This window comes from Protopterus annectens, chromosome 9.part0 (assembly GCF_019279795.1).
Source record: "Protopterus annectens isolate FY-2018-M chromosome 9.part0, PAN1.0, whole genome shotgun sequence".
Taxonomy (NCBI): Eukaryota; Metazoa; Chordata; order Ceratodontiformes; family Protopteridae; genus Protopterus; species Protopterus annectens.
In genome coordinates, this window is record NC_056743.1 from 1863784889 (window position 1) to 1863809971 (window position 25083).

At 42.3% G+C, this 25083-nt stretch overlaps 1 protein-coding gene across 1 annotated transcript in view; it reads left to right on the forward strand.

Annotated features, from left to right (window-relative positions):
* The window catches only part of LOC122810809 (tyrosine-protein phosphatase non-receptor type substrate 1-like), a 59084-nt gene extending 35263 nt beyond the window's left edge, over positions 1–23821 (forward strand). Inside the window, exon 3 of the mRNA XM_044082370.1 lies at positions 23457–23821. Within this exon, the coding sequence (XP_043938305.1) occupies positions 23457–23821 (365 nt within the window). The remainder of the gene's footprint in view (positions 1–23456) is intronic.
* The last annotated feature ends 1262 nt before the right edge of the window (positions 23822–25083 follow it).

Here is a 25083-nt window from a genome sequence, read left to right on the forward strand (position 1 = left end):
AATTCCAGAGCAGTGGTTTATTTGGCCATGTGCGAGTCATGCTCTGGTTTCTACATAGGAAAGATTGAGTGTAAGCTAAGTTAAAGAATCTATGAGCATGACTACGCTATTAGGAAAAACAATCTGAATAATGCATTGGCCAAGCATATTTCTGACAATGTGAACCATAAATTTTATTTTGTAGTAATTGATCAAGTTATTATTGATTAAAACAAGCCTTGGGGTTTACAGTTAGAAATAAATGAGATAACATGGCAAATTCGTTTTCAAGCAGACAGTTAGCCTGGCATCAATGATCGCACTTCTGTCTTGGCCATACTGAAACTAAAAGCACTTTAAAGAAAAAAGGTTTTAAAACAACAAGAAAAAGGTTGTCTGATAACTGGCAACAGCATAGAGTATTTTTATATATGAATTTATACATTCCCACACATATTTAAATATATATATATATATATATATATATATATATATATATATATATATATATATATATATATATATATATATATATATATATATATATATATATAGTTTTTTTGAATATTTGTTGTATTAAATTGTTTTTAATGTAGTGTTGACAGCTTTAGGTTTATATGAGGCAACAGTTTTTTGTTTAGCTGTATATCATGATGACTGACACTGTTTTTAACCAACAGAAGTAAATGTCATGGTATTTAAGGTGAATGCATGTACAATAGTTTGTCTGATGAAGTTTGAAACTTGTTCAAACAGAAGCGCTAACCAGTTTCTTGCTACTGGAAACATTAAATACTTGGTGTTTTTACATTTCTCAACTTGTGGTTCCTCTCATTTGAATTTTTGAACATTGTTCCAGAGGTGCTTGGACTTCAGCCTTGTGTGTTTTTGTATTAGTTTGGTGACTTTGTATTTTATACATATATATATGGCCACACATCTGTAGATAGCAATGGTATTTTGACAAATACAAATATGTCCATATGCACCGTTAATGGGGTTGAGATGCCCCAAACAATATACATCATGTACGAAGAGTCATACCCCCCCACCACAGCCAAACACATCCGCCCTGCAATACACTAAAGTGTTACAGATCACATAAGCAGGACCTGACATGATATGTGCACAACATGTAAACAGTACTACAACCCACCTGTATGATGTCAGGCCAGTATTGGTAACACATCATGCACTACAGTGTGGCTCACATAGGAAATGTAAAATATGGAAACTATCAACATCCCCAGGATACACATACACAGACACATATATATATACAAATACAGATATACATGTGAGACTACACATACACATGCAGAGATATGTACAGTAAGATACATATGTAGAAGGTGCACACAATATGGAACAGCCATCATGCTTACAGTTAACACCTTAACAAATGGACACTGTATGGGCCACCCATACAAATGGCAATTGTTGCCTGCAACATATGCCCACAGAGAGGTCATAGGGTAAAACACCACAGACAGGTTTGCAGAAATGGATAATATTCATTTGTGTACTATTACAGTTTTATATGCCATGTATTATAGCCGTTCAGACACTGACATACATATAAACAGAGTGATGCATCTGTGAAACCGTTATACTAATATAGTAGTCTGGAAAGGTTCACAGCTGTTGCTGTCCAGGCAAGCCCTTCATATTGTACAATAGTAAAGACAGACTGGGCCACAGGATACCAAACTATCAACAGTAAATAATGCACGTGTATAGTTCAGCATCTTCTATCTGCACTCTGTACAAAATCACTAGGTGGTAAACACTTCAAATGGGATGTAACTGTTACATAACAAGGCATAACTGACACCATCACAAGCATGCAGACAAACAGAATATTCTGTATGGCAGGAGTTAGTAGGCCTGGATTAACCCGATTTATGTAAGTAATGTAAATATAGGTGAAGTGTATGGTACTGTACATTCAGATACCTTAAGGCAGCTCACCCCTGATACCCCCAAATTTTGTAACAACCTAGGTCATTTATGGTGCACCCCCCCCCTAGACTCAATAATACAGGGCCATATACCACTGTTACATGCACTGGCCTCTGAAGTGCATAAGGGTGCACATGTATTGTGTAGGTGAAGCCCACACATATATAGCCTCAGCCCCATCATATGTGTGGGGGATACAACAGCAGTGGACTGATGGCAGCAATGGCAGTGTGATATACTCACAGCCCACTACAGAACAACCCTGACAGCATGTCATATGTGCAAAGCTTGGTATGTAGGTAGAGGATAGAGGCTGGAACACAGGCCCATATGTGGAAAACTGTTGCCATACACTAAGAAAGTTGCTGGTGTTACAGGATAGTCTGCAACATACCATTAGTCAGGGAGTTGAGGTTAGAAACATAAATGGATGTAGCCATGTATTGATAGCACTCAACACACACACTGCCAGTGAAATATCTGACACAGGACCTGAGTGGTGGACAGACAAAACATGATAGGCACACCTCTGGCCATCAAGAGGATAGGCCCACAGGTGAGAGCTATGCAGACAGACTGCATTCCAAGGTAAACTAGTATGTACATATATGAATAAAATAACCCTCCCTAGGACAAGTGGTGTATGCCAACAAGCGAATAATCCAAAATACAAAATTATACACCACTCCACAACCAGAAGCATAAAATAAAACAGATTTTAATAAAATGGATAAGCGCTTTCACACGGAAATACTTGTTTCATCAGACCACATCATTGAACTAACACATCATATGCTTTTTAAACTAAGACATCAATGCAGTAATCAATACACAGCCAATAGGCAGCAGCAAATAATTACATAATTAAATATGAAACTTAATACAAGAAGAACAAAGCTTCATTCATAAAATAGGGTAGTACTCTTATTTAAAGAGACCCCGTCACTTTAAAACAGGTTTGATGGATGTTCTTCCATTAATACCTGGAAACTTTTCAGCTTGCAATCAAATAATCCAATGGAGCTCAAATGTTTCTGTATAATTCTTAAGATCCCCACTTCATATACTTGGTCTCACCATTTCTACAACCCTGAACCCAAAAACATGCTCTGCACCATATTCAGAGCAATGATTTGCTAATGCATTGTGTATGTCTTATCTGTTAATACTATAAAGATGTTCCCTAATGCACTCCATAAGGGATCTGTTCATTTTCCCTATATAGAAACAGCTGCACTTCCTGCAACTAGCCAAATAAATCAAATCCTTGCTTTTACAGTTAGCTTGTACTCTAAACGCATATTCAATCTTAGTAACTGGATGAACAAAATCACATGAGACATCTATACTATTACAAAAACCACAACTCATACACATCATTGTTCCTATCTGCCTGTCTCCATTATCTTTAACAACTGTATGTCTGTTTTTATAGCATAGCTGCCATTTAAGGCTCTTCCTATTCTTAAAAACAAAATTGGGTCAGTCTCCCACAACCTCTTTCAAACCAGCATCTAAATGCAGAATAGACCAATTATCTCTCACTATATGTAAAACACTATTGATATCACCGGTGTAGTATAAAGAGAGGGTACATCTTTATTGGCACATACAGGCCCTTCATCTATAGGGATGGTATCCACTGGGCAATGGCGGGCTCTGTTCCTCCTCTCTTGAAAACTCTCCTTCAGTCCTATATCAACCTCATGTCTATCATATCCTCTAGACAAAAATTCTTCCTTTAATTTCTCTCTATCTCTATAGAACAAACCATCCTTATTGTTCAGAAAAGAGATACGCATACCCTGTCCCTTAACCACATTTCTAAATATATATCCAGGGTGCATACTACTGCGATGTAACATGGTATTCCTCCTACAGTCTTTTCTATACATTGTTGTACTCAATTTATTATGTTCATCTACAGTTAATTTGATGTCTAAAAAGTCAATCTCCTTATCAGAGTATCTACAAGTGAACCTCAAAAAAGGAACTGTCCCATTAACATAATCAATGAGCTTCAGAAGAGACTTCCGTACCCATCCAAGCAATAAATGAGTCATCCACAAACCTCTTGTATATGTTAACATGAGGTTTAAAAAGTGAATGAAATATATATCTAGTCTCCCACTGAGCCATTACCATGTTAGCGTAGCTATTGGCACAACATGTGCCCATAGCTATGCCAACATTCTACAGGCAAATACAATCTTCATACTTGAAGATATTGTTCTCTAGGACAATTTCAAGAAATAAACAAATCAAGTCAACTTGTTCACCATTAACACCTGTAGACAACATAAATTCTCTCACCATATCTATCCCCAATTCATTGGGTTTACTGGTGAATAGAGATGAAACATCAAGACACACCATAAAACATGAACCATCAAAATTCATGTCTCCAACATCTACATACAATTGGTGTAAAAACTGTTTGCTGTCCCTAAGGACTTGTGGTTCTTCATCTAACAGCGGTCTTAATGTTTTATCTATGTATATATAAAAAGGCGTAGTAAGCCATCCCTTACCAGAGACAATGGGACGAAAAGGGAGATTGACAGGGTCCTTGTGTACCTTAGACAATGCTTAAAATACAAGTAAAACAGGAAACTCAACAATTAAATAATCACTCATTTCCTTTGTAATAACCCTGCTAAGCAAACAGTCATATATAGTAGAAAGCACTCTATCATGTACAGATCTAACACAATCCTGATCAATAACATGATAAACATTAACATCACTTAACATTTCAATCATATTAGAATGATAGAATGCATAATCCATCAAAACAATAGCATCCCCTTTTCAGCCGGCTTAATTATGAGCATGTCCTCATTCTGCAATTCTATTAAAGCACGTTTCTCATTATTACTAACAGTATAAAAATTGCTTCTTACATTATAGGTTCATACTAAGCTAACTGCCCTTGTGAGCCATTTTAAGCCTAGCCAATTATCCCTTGTGAGACTCAAACCCTGCAGCTTGTGTTTGTAAGGCAAACACCTTAACCATTAGGCCACTCTCCCAACCCCTTTGTTTATAAGTATAACACAAATCACTTTCACATTTCTTAACAAACGTCTCAAGAATAGGAGAGAGAGAGATAGGGTGAGAGAGAGAGAGGGGAGAGAGAAAAAAAAAAAAAAAAATCTGGCCCATCATAATGGGATAAATGATGTGGAATGAGCTATATGTGCCATCAGGTGTTGTTGTGAAGATGTTCAACTGAACAGCTGCTATGGACAATAGTGTCAGTCCATGTGTGTAGTGGGCCATAGCCGTTAACTGTGAAGGTCAGCACTGACAGACAAGATGTAAGCCATCATAGTGTGTGTAGTGTAATGGGAAGTATGTATATTATGTGGCCAATAGCTGGTGGTGGAAGTAATGCCATTATGATGGACATGTGGGAGCCACAGCCCACCACTGCCAGGATACCCATGTGAATTTGTAATGTAGCATGCCAGAATACCATAGGTGTGTAATAGGGTTACCTGCAATCGGCTCCTACATATACCACACTATTGTCAGGCCCTGTCCATATGTGGCACCTGTTTGTGTTGTAGCAAGGCAGAACAGTGCAGCTGTGCAGGATGGTGTTGTGAGATTTTGGAGCTGATGTCTGAATGTATCCCACATATGTGTACATATTTCACATATATAATATTTAAAGATATATATGTATATCAGCATGTATGTCGAGAAATATACATATACCCATGTGTAGACATATGTATATGAAGTCACATATATTTACACACATATAGATAAATACCGATATGCAAATGTCTACATCTGTACAAACACACACACTAACAGATGTGTATGGTAAGACATGTCCCCTATATAACTACCACAGTGATGTATGCTATGTGTGATGCAGCAGCACACATAGCAAAATAGACAGATATCTACAGCTGGCAGCATGTGCACCATGGATGGGTATGTCACATGTTAGTCTTGTCCTAGCACCACAATGCCCCCGCCTGTGAAGTATGCTATGGGAATATGGGGAAGTATGGCAGATACACACATGGAGGTGGTCAGGATTGGTAAATATAGAGGACAGTCTACAAGGGTGGTATGTGACATGTGGTGGGTAAACACTGTGGATGGTGTGTGTGGTTTGTGATGTGGACGTACCATGGTTCCCAATATGGGCACAATGGGAACAAGGCTCCCACCATCTCCCACTCACAACAGCAGTCCACGTCCTGAAGGTGCCAGGTCTGGTGGCTGAGCAGGTGGAGCATGTTGGCTGTGTAAATGTGTACTGGGTGCCTCAGATGGATGTAGCACATCCCTCATGTGTCTGTGGAGCCTGGTATGGAACAGGCCCTAGACCTGAGCTCAGGCGACAGGGACATGTTGGTGTGTGCCTGAGGGGGGTGGGCCAATATTCCCTGGGTGGTTCCACCTGATGGTATGGCTGTAACAGTACATAAGGAGGCCCCTGGTTGACACACACATGTGATGTGGCCAGGTATCCTGGTCAGATGGGTGTGGAGAGGTGGATCAGCTGGCCAGTGGAACATATACATGTTATTGTGTCACTGTCATAGTACATATCTTGGTAGTAATAGTCTACACAGTCATGGTACATGTCCAACAGCATGCATAGAACCCCCTATAACACAGACTGTCAGATGTGCAGCAATCTCAGAGCAGCCATATCAATGGCATATATGTAACCATAGTAGCCCTGACAATGGCATGCAAGTGAATAGTCAGTAACAGGCCGACAATGTTAGTGTCTACACAGGAGACATGGCTACAATCACATAGCAGAAGGTGTGGTACACTACATAATCTGTCCAAACAGTAGTTAAATTGTAGCCATACCTAATTAGTTGTGTGTACAGTCTGTCAAAGCTGATATGGTGGGGGGTGACAGAGATGTGTCTGAAAGCACATACACAGGGCCAGTATTGACATGTTGCTGTGATAACCTCATACGTGTACTGTTGTAACAGGGTTTGTTGCAACATGTGTACTATGAGGGATATGAAGTCAGTAACTGTCAGGGGTTTCACCGTCTACAGACTGCAATCCTCACACTACCTTCTGCAATTCACAGATACGTGCTCAGTGGGAATCACATGACACCAAGGGCACAACACAATGCCCTGTCTGCAGACAACCCTGCAGATGTGGATTTTTCATAAATATAGTACTGACATGGCAGGTATTACAACATGTAGCACAGCCATATCCACACCCCCACACACACACACGCACACACACACGCACACACACACACACACACACACACACACACACACACACACAGACACTCTGTTAAACCAACATTTCTCCACATGCAGTATAGCAGCACTTACAGTTTGTAGTCAGGTCAGGCACATCCCCCTCCTGTGTGTTGCCCTGTTTCCACAGTTTAAGTTGTTAGAGGTAAATCCCCAATCCATCTGAGATGCATTTCGCCAAATGACAGATCTAGTTCCTGCCCACAGTGGATGTAAAGGGCCAACATCAAAATGATGTTCCTAGATATTGGTGTGTGTTACCATGCAATTAGCTATGGGACTGTTACCACAGCTGTTCCACATGCACTCAGCTAGAGGAGGACTGCAACTGGTGCAGAGGCCATCAGCTGATCATGACTATCACTTACAAAAGTGAAACTCGCACTCCACCAAAACTCCGTTTATTAAGGTACAATAACGCTGGAAATCCAAGATACGTTTTTGATCAGCTATCTTCATCAGAATAAGCATAAAACACTTAATTAACATCCTAACTGGTTATATACCCTATCCAATTAACAAAGCAATGCAAATAATTGTCAATTAGTAAGAATGATGTCAATTAGAAAAAATAATTTAAACCTAACAAGCAATGTTTAAAAAAACTCATACAAACAGCCTTAAAAAATTATTGAACAAGTGTTTATATTACTAAATTGGGTAAAACAAACATACCTATTTTAAAAAACATTTTTAATAATATATGATAACCAGATTAAAAACACTCAATTTTAAAACTATTAACCTGTTTTGAATGCAAGATGTATGTTATATGCAATATATGGAAAATGTTGACATCTAGTGGCTTCATTGTGTAAATACAAAAACCTTACAATTTTGCTGATCTAAGTTTTAACACTGGCTTAAAAGACAAATAGTCATTTAAACCTGGAAATTTATTACAGTCTAATACTATTTGCCAGTATAACTCTTTATACTCCAATTTATCTTCCCATAATCCACCCCTTATATCCTTGGGTACAGAGTCCAACACAAAGAAAGAAAAATCTGCTTGTGGGCAAGAAATTTGATGTTTAAACAATGCATTCTTCATATTCTGTTTCTTGATTTCATACAAATGTTCATAAATGCGACATCTCAATTTCCTTTCTATTTTTTCCACATAAAACGAGGTGCAAAAATTGCATGTTGCTAATTATACAATGCCATAACTATTGCAATTAAATGTACCTCTGCTAATAAGTGTTTTATTCCTAGCTTCCAAAAAAATCTCTTTTCTATTGTTTATCCTCGGGCATTAGGAACAAAAACCACATTTGCATGTTCCCACCCCACGTGGACCGATATTCTTAGCTTTGGAACCTCCATATTCAAAAATTTGCAGTGTACTACACACATCATGGCTGTTGCCTCACCGTGTGTGTGTGTGTGTGTGTGTGTGTGTGTGTGTGCGTGTGTGCGTGTGTGCGTGTGTGCGTGTGTGTGTGTGTGTGTGTGCGTGTGTGCGTGTGTGTGTGTGTGTGTGTGTGTGTGTGTGTGTGTGTGTGTGTGTGTGTGTGTGTGTGTGTGTGACATGGGTTGAGAGTGTGCTCTGGGTAATACTGGGAGTTGCTAACTGTGATTACCTGGCCTTGATGTCACATGTATAGTTATGGATATGCACCCCAACCTCTCGGCTATTTCACAGTTGTTTTCCCTGTACAGTGGACATTGTGATATGTACTAGGGCCACCATATAAGAAAATTGCAAAACTCACTACACTTTGGGCCCAGGTGTCACACACGCACACCCTCCTCGACACAGGATACGAGGTACAACCACACACGCACACACACACACGCACACACGCACACACACACACACACACACACACACACACACACACACACACACACACACACACACACGCACACACACGCACACACACGCACACACACGCACACACACGCACACACACACACACACACGTCATGTCCGGAAGTAGAACCTATACCTAAGTAGTTTATTACACTACAACACTACGCAGTTATAGTACATGTCATGGTGATTACTGCAGTACTCCTTCCCCAAAGGTGTATACAACATTGGTTGACATCAGCAGGATTGCCAAAGTAGGGCATTTGACATGTACTGAGTGTGACTAGCCTAATATGCATTGCTCCCTACACAGACAGTGGAACACACACAAAGCATCCAGAACTGTCATGGGTGGTTATAGAACCCTACCAGAGTTCTGACTCACACTACAGCAGTACGCAGTTATGTCATGAGTTATGGAGATTACTGGGTTACAGCCTTCCTAGAGGTGTATTTCTGGGTTGATGACATCAGCAGCCTTACCAAGGTAAAGCATTTAAATTGTATGGGGCGTGCCTACCCTACAAAACATTGCTTTCTACACAGACAGAGTCAGACAGACACACAGTTGCCAAGGCTGGAGTTAGAACTCCTACCTACCTAGTTTATCACACTACAGCAGTACACAGTTAGGGCACGTACCATGGAGATTACTGGGCGACAGCTTCCCAGAGATGAATTACTAAATGGATGACATCAGCTGCCTTGCAAAGGTTGAGCATTTGGATTGTGGAGAGTGTGGCTAGCCTAAAGAGCATTGATCTCTACATAGACAGACAGACAGACAGACACATCCACACACAGTTGCCATATCTGGGAATAGAACTCCTACCTAACTAGTTTATCACACTACAGTGGTATGCACTTACAGGACGCGCTACAGGGATTACTAGGCTACAGCTTCCCAGAGGTGTATTACTAGGTGGATGACATCAGCTTTCTTGCAAAGGTTGAGTATTTGAATTGTGGGGAGTGTGGCTAGCCTAAAAAGGCATTGCTCTCTACACAGACAGACAGAAACACACACAGTTGCCATGTCTGGAAATGGAAACCCTACCTAACTACATGCTCACATGACAGCAGTACACAGTTATAGGATGCGCTGTAGAAATTACTGGCCTACAATCTTCCCAGAGGTGTATTTCTAGGTGGGTGACATCAGCAGCCTTGCCTAAGTTGTGCATTTAAATTGTTGGGATTGTGACTACCCTAAAAGGCATTGCTCTCTACACAGACAGACAGACACATGCACAAACACACAGTTGCCATGTCTGGGATTTGAACTCCTACCTAACTAGCTTATCATACTACAGCAGTACACAGTTATAGGACACACCATGGAGATTACTAGGCCATAACTCTCCCAAAGGTGTATTTCACATTGGATGACCTCAGCAGGCTTGTTATAGTAGGGTTATGGGGAGGGCAGTGTGTGTGCATGGGCCATTACCCATTCATCTAGGGGTTGACATGCCATATGCAGGCATGCACAGGGTCATATTTCACAGGTAAGTGTATGCAGTTGCTAGATGACTACTTCCTTGTATAGTCATGTTGCACAGCTGGCACGTGCACCACATAGTCTGTACTGCTGATAGATACTGGTGGCTACTATCTTCAGTGAGTGACATCTGCACCTCATGTGTTTGGGGCCCTTTGGCTGTGTGCTGGGTGGGACAGGCTTGGATGGCTCCTTGTCACAGTCACCCTCTTCCACACATCTATGTCCATCTACCCTTGGCTTATTATAGTGTGTTGTCCTCACATATATGTCTGTATTCCTATCCACTGTGTGTGCAAGGCATGAGTGGTGCATACTGATGAGTGTATGCACTAACAACTGTGACTGCTAGATATGTCTGGTCTACTGGTGCTTGCAGACATAGCCTTCATATGTTTACATGTATGAGGATGGCTAGTGTGACCTTTCAGTATGTTGTTGACTTACATTGCCTTCATTTATTTATGTGTATGAGTATGCCTAGTATGGCCGTCTGTATTGCATGTGTGGGTCAAGTCCAGGTAGTTTGTACTGCAGTGTTGACATTTGTGTTGTACACCAACAGGTAGCATGCTGTCTCTGCAGGGTATCCATCGATCAGTTGGCATTGACTGTTACTACATTTCCTGCATAGCGGGGGGGGTGCTCACCTGACTATTTCTACATTTCTACACAGGATTGGGGGGCACACCTGACTGTTACTATATATCTACATAGGATGGGGAAGCACACCTGCACACCTGACACTTGTACACATTTGCTAGGACTGTACTGGCATGTTGGGTACTCCATTTCAGTCTGTGGTCTTACCTATCACCCTGTCTAGAGTCATAGAGTGTACTACAGAAAGTAGTTTATTATTACCTACATATTAGTGTCTAACTTCCTAGCCTTCACAACTGACATCACGCTGCCTGGCCTGCTGTAGTCAGTCTGTGTAGGCCTGGGGGGGGGTTACCCATAGGCCCCATTCAAGGGCCATAGCACAACCTTTGTTTGTGTTTGTCTACACCTGTCCTGCTGGCTGTGACTGTTGTTGGGTATGTGACCCCCCCCCCGACTGGCATGTGTGAGTCACTTACCTTGTGGGTGTCCCAGTATTGAGGGTGATGCTGCAGGGCTACCTATGTTGGATGCACATAGTACACTTCCTACACATAGTTAAGCACAGGTAGTGTAATGTTTGGCATCACTTTTACTGTATGTGAGAGTCAGAGACATGTACTATTCCCTGGGTTCCTCCCATGTCAGTGTATGTGCTATGCGTTGCCTCTTTGCCAAGGCCAGGGCATACTGGGCATGCCTTCTTCTGCCTACTGGGACAGGCTCAGGTTGTTCCTCCTCTGAGACACTCTGTGCTCGTGCAGGCCTTGGCAATGGTGGGGGGCTGTGTGGCCCTGCCCTGTGCTGTTCCTGCTGCAGCTGTTTCCACAGGATCATATTGTGTAGCATGGCACATAAAAGGACAATTTGGGTACATGTAGCTGATGAGTACTGCAAGGCTCCACTGGATCAGTCCAGGCACCAGAACTGTGACTTGAGCATCCCAAACACATGCTCTATTATGTTTCTTGTTTGTGCATGTGCCTCATTATGGAGTTCTTGTACGGGTGTGTGTGCATTTCTGATGGGTGTCATCAGCCACGGCTCCAGTGCATATCCAGCATCTCCCACTAGGTGACTGTGTGGGATGTCCCCATTGGCAAATCTTTGGTACAGCTGTGTCAGATGCTGAATTTGGGAATCGTGATAGCTTCCAGGACAGCCAGCACACACGTTCATTATTAGGCCCTGAGCATTGCACATGACCTGGCAGTTGATGGAGGGGAAGCCCTTGTGGTTGATGTAGACCATACCCTACTCACTGGGTGCTGCTTTGATGTGTATGTGCATACAGTCTATAGCACCCAATACCTCAGGGTATTCTGCTATTTGGTGTAACAGTTGCATATTGCTGGCCAATGCCTCATGGGTGTTGGTCAAATATACATTCATAGGTTCATAGATTAGTACTAGGCTAATTGTCCTTGTGGGACATTTTAAGCCTAACCAATTACCCCATGTGAGTATCAAACCCTGAACCTTGCATCTGTAAGGTAAACACCTTAACCATTATGCCAATGTCACTCATGAACTTTAATTATATCCTCACGTGCTCACCGACATGTGCTGACCTGGCATCCAGGAACTGGTGGAGTACCCTGGATGCTGATGCCTGTGAGATCCCCATTATATCCCCAGTTGGCCTTTGGAAGGTACCTGTAGCTAGTATTCTTAGGCCTACACATATCTTTGTATCCACTGGGATGGGTTCCCCTCTGTTAGTTCTGTGTGTGAGGTGTTGCCGGCACAGCTCAACAATTTGCTGTAGGAGGGCCCTGTCCACTCTATAGCGCTCCACTATCTCCAGCTCATGTAGCCCTTGGTGGGTTACCCTGGGTCTGCACACTCTTCTCTGTCTCCTCACTGTGGGTTGCTTGGCAGCATTCACATCCTTACCACCCTCAGCCTCTTCCACAAGTTGTTGTATGGTAGCTATTGCAGCACCTAACATTTTGCAGTTGTGACTGTTAAAAGTTCCCTGCTTGTTTATGCCGGTGGTGTAGAGTGTAGGAAAAACCAGAGGGAAAGGTGTTTTCTTAGTTTATAGTAGTGTCCTGGGCTGGGCTGGTCTGCTGCCTGTGTAATTGGCTGATTCTGATAAATTCCACCTGCCAGCTGAGCTAGTTCTCCTTGATTGCCTTCCTACTGCTGTTTATCCTTTCTATTCAAGCCTGTGTGCGTGCCGTGCAAACAGAGTGCTCAAATGTGCACACTGCTACTATTTCCTGGTTTAACCTCTTTTTTCTTCCTGTATGACCCGGTGCATGCCCTGCACACCTTCATAGGCTTTGTAAAGACTGCTAGGCAGGTTTAGACACACACCCTAGCTTAGCTGTGCTTAGCTAGGAACAACCCTGGGCCACAGAGCTCCAGTCAGCTTACAGTATGCCTGTCACCCCCCCCCCCCCATGATGTCACCTACCTCCTAGGCTTGCACCCAGCTATTCATACTTTTACACTGTTGGGACCTGCCTCACATCCTGGGGAAAACCTGGGATTCTCTATTCTTCCCCTCATTTGCATAGGACTGCCTGCTAATGCATAGTTACATGTCTCACACTGAGCCTCCCCCCCTTAGCAACCACTACTCACTGGCCATGTGGTCTTCTGCCTGCCATTGACTTGCATGGCAGAATACTGATTTTAGTTAGAATGCTTACTTTAGGTTTGTTTTGTTATTTTCCCCTCGATCCCGTTTGCACGCCGCTGCCCTATGCTTAAACAGCCGGGATTGGCTAATAGGAATTTAAAGTTGATTTTTTGAATTTTTGTACTATTTGCAATGCCAATGGCCTTATACTTGGCCATTGGCATGCTTACTACATGATTAGCAGCCTTTATCTGGGGCTGTCATAGCTCCAGTATGGATTTTGCAGACATATACTAGGTTACTAACCAAGTACATTTCTGCTGATTGCACTAGTCCTGTACGGATAGTCGCAGGCTTCCTGGATCACAAATTCACCTCATTTGCATGGGTTTTTCCTGTAAATGGGGTGATTTCCATACAAGGGCTACATCCATGCAAGATTAGTGCAGGAGCACTTGTGCATACCCCTGCAGGCTGTTCCTGGATCGGACAGCAGACATATTGCCTGCTTGAGCTCCTGCACTGATCTTGTCATGCCGTGCAACCTTTTGAGAATCCAGGGGATAGAAACTGAAGTTATGGATTACCTGTGAAGTGAAGGATTTAGTGTAGAAAATCCTACAGTGGTAACATCATGGCATGAATTTAACAAATTAAGGAGAAACAGGTGGAATGGGAACCATCTAATCACTAGCCACATAAAGATTCTCTGGAGCCTTCAGTGGGAAATGAGTACAAATGCTCAGCTGGTGTTGCACAGCAAGGGAAGGAGCAAGAAACACTGGCAGCTCTGATGCAGTCAATGTTGTGTAGTGATAGACAAGTGACTTGCCATAAGAAAGAGCAACAGATGATTCAGGATGCAGCTGAAGGGAATATGTCACAGGAAGATGTTCAGGAACTTAATGTAGAATGCCTGTAGCAAATGGAGAACAAAGAAAGTGCTCTCAGTTTAGAAGAAAATGATCTATGGCAAGAATTGCTTGATTTAATACAGATGGATATACATATTGAGATCAATGAAAAAAAGATTATACAAAGTCAATAAGACCCAAATGTTTGGGGATATGTTCACTGGGAAGCCAGAGTGCCCCCACCTGGTGCAGCACCGGGTGGATAAAGGACTACAAAGGCATATTAGGCAGGCCCCTTATAGGGTGCCTGGGATAGTAAAACAGTCTCTGAGGGAGGAGATACAGGAGATGTTGGAACTAGGGGTAATTCAAGAGTCCAGCAGTCCCTGGTCCTCCCCAGTGCTGCTGTTGCCAAAAAAGGATGGCAGCACCAGGTTCTGTGTGGACTATAGGAAATTAAATAGTCACACAGAGTCAGATGCTTACCCCATGCCCAGGACAGATGAGGCCCTAGAGCAGCTGGGTGGGGATAAGTATTTTACAACCATTGATCTTACCAAAGGTTACTGATAGGTGCCTGTGACTCCCTGTGCTAGATAGAGGTCAGGCTTTGTGACTCCTTTTGGCTTGTATGAGATCACAAATATGCCCTTTGGGGTGAAAAATGCCCCATTAACTTTCCAAAGGCTGGTAGATCATATCATAGCAGGAGCAGGTGGATTTGCCCTTGCTTACCTAGATGATATTGCCATCTACAGCCATTCCTGGCAAGAGCACCGTAAACATGTCAGGGAGGTGCTGGGCAGACTGCAGAGGGCAGGGTTGACCATTAAGCCCAGTAAATGTCAGGTGGGTATGGCAGAGGTCTCCTACCTGGGCCATAGAGTGGGGAGTGGTAAGATCTGGCCAGAGCATGACAAAGTGGGAACCATTCAGGCATGGCCTGCACCTGTTACCAAAAAGCAGGTGAAGGCATTCTTAGGGACAGCAATGTACTACAGAAAGTTCGTCCCCAGTTATAGTACCATAGCTGCTCTCCTCATAGACCTGACAAGGAAGAACAGGCCAGATAAGGTAGTGTGGACCACAGCATCTGAGCAGGCATTCCAGAAGCTTAAAGAAGCTTTGGGAGGACCCCCCGTTTAAGCCAGTCCAGATTACAGCAAATAATTTGTTGTGCAGGTGGATTGTTTGAACCATGGGGTGAGGGCTGTACTTAGCCAGATTTCTTCAGAGGGAGAAGAGCACCCAGTGGTTTATTTCAGTCGTAGGCTCCAACCCAGGGAGGGATTCTATGCAGCTGTAGAAAAGGAATGTCTAGCCATAGTGTGGGCACTGCAGAAACTTCAGCCTTATCTGTATGGAAGAAAATTCACTGTAGATACAGATCACAATCCCCTAACATGGTTACACTGAGCCAGCCAGCAAATACTAAGTTGCTAAGCTGGACCCTAGGGTTGCAAGCATATGATATGTCAGTGCAGCACCGCAGTGGGGTTAGCAACGCCAACACAGATAGTCTCTCAAGATAGGGAATGAGGTAAAGTATACTCAGATAGACTTAACCCTTTCAAGCAACGTTTTTCAAGGGACACTTGAAAAACTAGCTTGAGTTCTCAGCGAGGGGAGAAACGTGAGGAAACTGAAAGGCTACCAGCTGAGCCAGATAGAATATTGTAAATAATTCTATGTGATTTGTAAATATTAATATAATCCACAGGCTGAGTTTACAAATGTAAAAGAGACCTATATGTTATGATTAAACTATATGTCGGACTGAGCTTCAAAAATATAGCCACAGTGCACTCTGCTAGAAGAAAGGTGGTAAGTGAAGCATTGTATGACTGTTTGATCTCAAAGCTTGGAGACAGAATGTCTCATAGGTTCATAGGTTCATAGGTTCATACTAGGCTATCTGCCCGAGGGCATTTATAAGCCTAGCCCATAGTTTTGTGGCTTACGCCACCCCTTTAGGTTGGAGAAACTATGCCCATTATTTAGCTGTGCCTCTGTCAAGCAGTGACACTGAGGTAACCCCTGGGGTGTATCTGCGATCTCCCATCCATTGGTCAAGATTTCTCTTAAACAAGGCCAGCGAGGTGCTTTGCCTCACATAAACCGGGATTTTGTTCCACAGCATAGGGAGTCTTTGGGTGATGAATCTATCCCTCCAGCACGTCCTATTGATAACCGTGTCTAGGTTTAAGTCTCCCCTTGTGGCTCTGAGGGATCTAGATTTTTGAGATGAAGCATGTTCATCAGGTCTGGGTTTGACATTGCCTTGTATGTCAGGCATAGGTCCCTCTGAGCAAGCTGATGCAACTGAATATAACTGGAGTTCTTTCAGTCGGGCAGCATAAGACAGATTTTGAGACCCTTTATCCTTTTGGTGAGGAACTTTTGTGGCCTCTCCAGCTGCTGCAAGTGTCGGGTCAGGTACATTCGAATGGGGCATTGTACTCAATCATTGGTCTGATGAGTGATGAGTATAGGGGACTATGACTTCCCTTGATCTGGATGTGAATCCCTTCATGATAAGGTGGGCAATGTAGAAGGTCTTCCTAACTACTTTAGCAATATGACTGTCGAATGAAAGGCTACTGTCAACCTGGGTTCCTAGGTCCCTAATAACTTCTTCTGTGTTCAGGGGATTGCCACCTATTTGGTAGCTAGGGGTGACCTTATTTTTCCCGAAGGGTATGACTATGCATTTCTTGGCATTTAACTTAAGGCCATGGCTCTGGCACCAGTTATCCGTTTCTGTGAGACCCTTCTGGAGGATATCTGTGTCGGATGTGTTTTCAACTACGGCACCCAGTTTGCAGTCATCTGCAAACTTTGTCAGCTATAACCCTCCTGTGTTTGCTTGTACTTCAGAAAAGTAGATGCCAAACAAGAGTGGGCCCAGGACTGAGCCCTGTGGGACACCACTTGTGACAGGCTTTGAGTCTGACATGGCACCAGCAACCCTGACTCTGTGTGTTCTGTCGCTCAGCCAGTTTGCAACCCATCTTGAATGTCTCAATGAAGGAATCCCTTCTATTGTTTTGAGACCAGACGTAATTGCAAGGTTTTACATCTATAATGTATTTTTTTGTTATTGCTTCCTGACCAGGTGCAAGCTTACTAAGGGAACTAAGAAATGTAAATTTAGAGTTTCTGGTAGCCTGGAAAAAAGGGAAGTGTCAAGAATGATGTAATCGAAAGTAGGTCAGTAGTGATGTATTATCATTTTAAGGGATCTCAGAGAGAAAGAGATAGCATTTTGGATTTTGTCTGAAGAAAAGAACATCCACTCACCGGTACTCTTCCTTTGCTCTATATGTAAGTTTATTTAGAACTGTGATTGCTCTTAGTGTTAGATAGGAATTTAGTCAGATTTAGTCTAGCTGTGTTCTATATTTATGTCAGACTATTCTACAGTATTATTTTAAGCATTTTCCTGTGATTTCCGAATTCTTGACTAGCACTGTGTTGAATTGAGAAGATTTGTCTTGTGTTTTTATTATTTATCATTAAATATTGTTTTAAACCTTTTAACTGTGACTGTTTTGTGTAGAGATAATTTAAGCTCTAGAGTGCTTGCATGTATTTGGTGATACTGTACAAAGCCACTCCAATAAGCCTTGCTGTTCGTCCACTTACTATTTGGATAATAATATTGCACAGTATAAATTGGACACCCTTTGGGAAGGGCCTTATTGGTAGCTGATAAATAGGGGTTCTGGTGGCAGTGGATTACTACCTTAAAGCCTGGATAGAAGGGGCACAGCTAGTGAACATGTGCCAGCCTTCCCCAGGACTGTCTGTGTGGTAGTATATAAATCATATCTCAAAGTGCGTGTGTGTGTGTGTGTGTGTGTGTGTGTGTGTGTGTGTGTGTGTGTGTGTGTGTGTGTGTGTGTGCGCTTTGGGAAGGACCTTATTGATAGCTGATAAACAGGGGTTCTGGTGGCAGTGGATTACTACCTTATAGCCTGGACAGAAGGGGCACAGCTAGTGAACCTGTGCCAGCCTTCCCCAGGAGTGTCTGCGTGGTTGTATATAAATCATATCTCAAAGTGCGCGCGTGTGTGTGTGTGTGTGTGTGTGTGTGTGTGTGTGTGTGTGTGTGTGTGTGTGTGTGTGTGTGTCAGCTACTTGGGCAGGGACATGAAGCACTGGTTGGACAGAGCGAGTGCTGGGAGGACGTGGCTTGGAACCCTGGCTAAGGACTCCACTCTATAGCTGTGCCACTGAGGAGTATTATTGAGGATCTGGAGAGAAAGGGAGAGGCGGACTGTGACCTCTGTGTGCCCTTAAGTGAAATTGTACTTTACTGTGTGTGTGTACTTGTTATCCTTCCCAATGTGCATGCCCCTCACTGGTGCTAGTGGTTAGGATTGAGGCTCCTTGATTACTGGGATGGGGCATGGGCAGCACACTCGTACCCCCCCTTGTTTGTTGATGTACTACACAACTGCGGTATTGTCTGTAAAAATCTTGAGAGGCCCCGTAGAGAAGAGAGAATGAAATGCCTGAAGAGCCAGCATAAGAGCCCTCATCTCTTTGATGTCGATGTGGTCCCTCCGCTGATGAGGCAACCACACTCCCTGAACCCTCAGACAGCCCAATGTTACTCCCCATCCCACATCTGAAGCATCTGTTAATAGAGCCTGAGATGGAACAGGAGGTTGGAAAGGGAAGCCTGAATTCACAGACAACTGCTGAATCCACCACAGAAGCTCTTCCTTGAGACATGGGAGAAGAGGAACAGGAAAGTCTAAAGGATGCGCATGCTGAAGCCACACCAAATTCAGAAACCACTGGAACTTCCTCATGTGGAGTTTGGTCAGAGGGAGCATCGGAATGGTGAAGCCATGAAACCCAGAACCCTCAGAAACTCCCTGACTGTAATGGAGGCCAAGGGAAGAAGAGTTTGAAAGTAAAAAAATGAGAGTTAAGGCCTTTGGAGGAGGCAGGGATGCTAGCATTGGCACTGTGTAAATCCTGTAACCCAGAAAGACATGATCCTGAGAAGGAATCAGGGAAGCCTTCTTGAAGTTGATTGTGAACCCCAGGCTCTGAAGAAAAGAAATGGCGAAATGGAAATTTTGCAAAAGGACCTCTGGAGAAGATGCCTGAATCAGCAGGTTGTCCAAATAAGGAACAATTTGGATTCCTTGAAGCCTGCAAAAGTCAATCACAGGAGAGAGGCATTTGGTGAATACCCTTGGGGCAGTAGAAAGGCCACATGGCAAATCACAGAACTGAAAATGCCAGGAAGCAACAGAGAAATGCAAAAATCTCCTGAAAAGAGGATGGATCAGAATATAGTGCTAAGCATCCTTGAGGTCCAGAGACACCAGAAAAACCTGAGGGAGCAAAAGAGGAAAAAGGGACTGAAGGGACAACATCCGAAAGGAAGGCACCTTCAGAAAAGTGTTCAGATGGGAGAACTCTAGAATAGGCCTCCAAGTACCCTCTTTTCTGGGCACTAGAAACATTCTGGAAAAAAAACTTTTCCCCTTTGGGACACAAGCACCTCTGAATAGTACCCTGAGATAAGAGATCTCGATGAACCTCTGGGAAAAAAGGAAGTTGTTCCTGAGGAGACTGAGGAATGCCCATAAAAGGAGGGTGGGAAATCCAGACCATGAAGTACCCCTGCCGAATGATTGACAGAACCCAAGAATCCTGGGTGATTCAGAGCCAAACAGGAAGTGAAAGAGAAAGGCAAAGAGAAAGAGGAATGTGACTAGGAACAGATGGATGGTCAGACAGCACCTGGTTTGTCAGGAAAGGAAGGCTTAAGAATCCCTGCAGTCTGAGTGGCCTTAGCAGGAGGAGTCCATTTACTACCCTTTTTACCTTTAGGAGGAGGGGGTGTTTGCCGATGAACAAAGGCTGTCGTAGAAGGGTAGTTGCACTGAAAGTGAGGCACAGGAGAAACAAAGACATGCTTAAGGTCCTGTAAAGCCTTCCCCTTGTTCTGAAGAGACTTAAACAACCCAGCAGCTACTTCACCAAACTTCACCAAACAAAAGAGTATTATCCAGAGGAGCATCCATCAACTTAGCCTTAATATCATCGGGCAAAGGTTGAAGTTTAAGCCAAGAATACTTCCTCAGAACAGAACCAAAAGCAGCAGCCCTAGAAGAGGCATCTGCTGCATCATAACTACATTTGATAGAATGACAAACTGCCTGAGAGGAAAGAGCAGAAGATTTACTCTGAGAGTCAGGAAGATTAGAAAGAAGCTGACAAGCCTGAGAAAGAAGAGCCAGGACATACCTAGAGATATGGGCCTGATAATTCATAACCCTAAAAGCTAGTGTAGCTGAAGTATGGAACTTCTTACCCAGCCTATCGATGGTTCTACTGTCCTTGCCAGAAGGCAGTAACTTGGACAAAGAAAACAGTTGAGATGTCTTATCAGAGGCTATAGACATCATAGAGGGGTTAGCAGCAGGACATTTAAACAAAAAGGAACAATCCTCAGGTACTCTACAAAACCTATTATATTTCTTGGGAGCAGGGAGCACAGAATCCAGTGCTTTAGAGGCATTGGAAAAAAACATACTATAAAGCAGGCAAGACAGGAGGAATGGCCGCAGGTTTATTATATCCACAGTACCTCATAGTACCTCTTATGGATATACAAAACTTGGGCACAATCCCACTTAACAAATTCCATCAGCCTATAGATTGTGTCCCCAAAGGAAATTTCCTCAGAAGGAGTTTCTGGAGTATGAGAACCCTCCTCCTCAGACCCACAGTCTAAAGGTGAGTCGCCCTCCTCAGACCAGTAGTGGAAAGGAGAGTCGTCCCCCTCAGACCCGCAGTCTAAAGGAGAAGGAATTTGGTAGAATAAACAAGGGAGTCGTCATCAGCATCTACCTTGGAAGAATGCAATTCCCTGGGCCTTTTAGGGGAAGAAGTGGATGAAGGAGGAGAAGGAACTGAAACCTGTTGAGGAGGCCTCAACACCAGTAAAGCATTAAATAACCCCTTAGCAAAGGCTTGCCACTCACTCTGTGGATGCCTAGGAGCTGCAGAAACATGATTAGTTTTCTGTTTCTTCTTCAAGAGGACAGCCATCCTGGAAACCAGAAAAGGCCCAGACTCAGGACAGCATTCCACAACAGTAGTAGGAACCTTTTCCCTAAGGAGAAACTGCAGAACCCCTCTAGATCCCTCGGAAATAGTCAACTACAGTTCCCTCTGAATGCCTGAAATGGATGCCTGCAAAGCCTCTTCAGATGTGCTGCCTGCCAGATCCTCACCAGCCTCCAACCCAGATGCGATAGAAGAACCTAACAAAAAAAAAGCTGGCAAGCCACCGAGTTCATAACAACCTCAGGAGAAACTCCCGGCAGAGGCTGGACAAGAGAAGATTCTGGCCTTACCTTATGCACCTTCTTCTTCTCTGATGGCTGAACCAAAACCCCAGCTGGGTACTTATCTGCAACTGTGAAGACTCCAGCAAACAGGAGAAAGCACAGGAATGCCAACAAACAGAAAAACAGTAAAAAAATGGACAAAGGTAACAGACCAATGGTTAAAACAGAGTTCGGACTGGTGGCAAAGAAGTTCTGAAGATGGTATGCCTGAATGTCACCTTTATGCCCTTCCCTACACAAGGTGTGTGTAGGTGATATTCAGCGTACCTTAAAGCAATGGTAGACTTTGGTAAACTGGTTGATTGGAGGGCTTCATGGCAGGGAATCCCTATTTGGAAGGGATACTCCAGTGGTGAATGTAAGGACATCTTATGTGACAGTGTCGGAGTAGGGGTTCAGTCATAATAGTACTACTACTACTACATCCCTAGCTCAATTGCTCTACTGCTGATTAACAGCTGTCTCTCAGTCTCTAGCCTTTCCTCTACCTCAGCACAACCTAAAGATCTCTCTGGCTCCATACCTTCCTTCGTTTACTGTTACTCCTGCTACTTTCCATACCATGTACCCTCAGTACTCTCTCTGACGTCAGAGAACAAATATCATTATCTACACCACATATTCTATTATATACTTAGAAATGTTGGATGGTCCGTTGTTCTATAGCATGGAAAAGTCTGTTATAATAAGCCACTGAATTGTGTTTGTGTCAGAGAATTTCTTACTTTTTCTTGTATAAACTGAATTAGCCTATATTTGTAACTGCCACCTATTGTTACTTCTGTATATTTAATGTGGAGCTTTTTTCACTGGGCCTTCACTGAAAAAGGACGTGTGTCCAGTCAGACTTTCCCAGTAAATTTAAATGTAAAATAAAATAAATAAAATAAAAATATTAATTCTGTCTGTCTGTACATATTTCACCTTTGCCTAAGTCTTTAAATCAAGCTCAGCATGCATTTTTGCATACAAGAGCAGCTTTTTTTGTATCTGTATTCTGTTAGCGACATTCCTTAAGAAAGGTTTAGGGAATACTCTACCTTAAGGCCACACATGGGTGATATCAGAGTTCAAAGCAAGCACTAGAGATGAGGTGATTAAAAAGTTAAAACCATTGTGAAGTAACAGAACAGCCCCATAGAGCACCAGGCAATTGAATCATGGTGTAGATGGACTAGCAATGTAAGTGCTGGGATTGAGATGCCAGGGTAGCACTAAGGAGTCTTTGTCCTAGGACTCCATTTCATCAAAGACTGGTCTTGTATGTACTTACAATCATACATTACATCATTGCTAACAAACATTTTCCTGAACATTGCTTTTCTCTGTCTAGTTTTGACTCTGTCCATGGTAAGTATACCCTTTTTTAATCCTCATACCATTACTGAAGTTTATTGTCTTTCTTATTGAAAGTTCATAATTGGTTTCTTAAGATAAATCTTTTACAGGCAAGTTTTGACTGCGTTCTAGGACTGATAAATATTTATTTCTTTCAGGAACTTATGGAGATAATATATACCAGACCCCATCTGTTTCTGGCACAGAAGGGGGAACTGTCACAATGAACTGCACTGTGTTCATTGAATCCTTAGGACCTGTTAAGTGGTACAAGGGAAAGACTATGCAGAAGTTCCTTTACTCACAAGTCGAAAGTGACAAACCTGATGCCCGAGTAAGCAAGACTACACATAAAGGCTTAAACAGAGATGCTGATTTCACCATCACATTTAGTAATATTAACTTAGAGGATGCTGGGACCTATTACTGTGTGAAGCTTAAATCAAACAAGGACACTGCCGGGCTAGTAGGATCAGGAACCCAACTTTATGTGAGCAGTGAGTACAAAGCCTTTAAGGAATGAATTGTAAATATTTGGAAATAATTATAGATTTGTGTAAAGAAGTGTTTAACAAACATAACTTAATAACTTTACAGCATGATTATAAGAGTTGAATGATTATAAAAGTGTGCTAAACATCACTTCATTTTATTTAATATGCTTTATTATCAGTGTATAAAAAGAAAAATGAAACTGGCTTATACAATAGCCAAATAAAAACATCAAATGATGGCATTACAGTTCTACACAGAAGCAAGTTGCCTGACAAGCCTGGGTATCTTTGTATTAACTGTGCAACAGTAAAAGAAAGGGATGTGTCTCAGGAAATATGTGGCCTGTATTATTTATTTTATTTTTATTTTTTATTTTACATTTGTTGACGGGGAAAAAATCCGACTGGATACATGTCCATTTTCAGCGGAGGCCCAGGGAGAAAAGCTCCACATTTAAGTTAGTTTACATACAAGAGATTAAGATGGCATATAGCAATACAATCGGTTATGATCCAAATCTGGAGAGGAGCAAGATCAGATAATAAAGTCATACATTGGTTATACTAAGTACAAAGAGAATGAAAATGGAGCATAACAATACACTTGATTATATAAAACACGAGGAACACACAATCAGGTCATAAAGTCAGACAGTGCAAAAGCAGTACAGAAAGTTAACATTTTTTCATTATAAACAAGTCTTGGATAGGATGATAGCATCAGTTCCCGGGTGAAAAGATCACTGCAAAACATAAAGAATAGAAAACATAAAGAGTAAATAAATATATGAAAAACAAAATAAAAGTACTGGGGAAAATGAACATACCTTATAACAGTTTAAGATGGCATGTTAATCCTGGATCTTCATCTGTCATCACTGAAGAAGAATTATTGCCATGCACCGGTTATGAAAAAAAAAAAAACATACAGCTACTACCTATCACCATGCATATAGACACCATATATTATGAAAGGGGACTAGGGGTCCTATTTTTCCAGAAGCATTAGTTGTTGCAAACCCTGACACAGATTGCATTATATATTGTCTGAAAGGAAAGACATGAAAAGAAAGAGGAAGAAGGAAAGAACCACAGTTGAAAGGTAAAAAATGGTGTTACTGTTATGTGACAACAACTTGTATTTAACCAAAAATAGTTGGTATATAGGCCTTTAAGCCCTGCGACAACTCATGAAAGAAGAATCACAAGTCTTTATTATAAAGTCATGTATTAATGTATTACCATTTTTCATTGTACTCTTCATAGTAATTATAATTATTTCTTTGCAGCA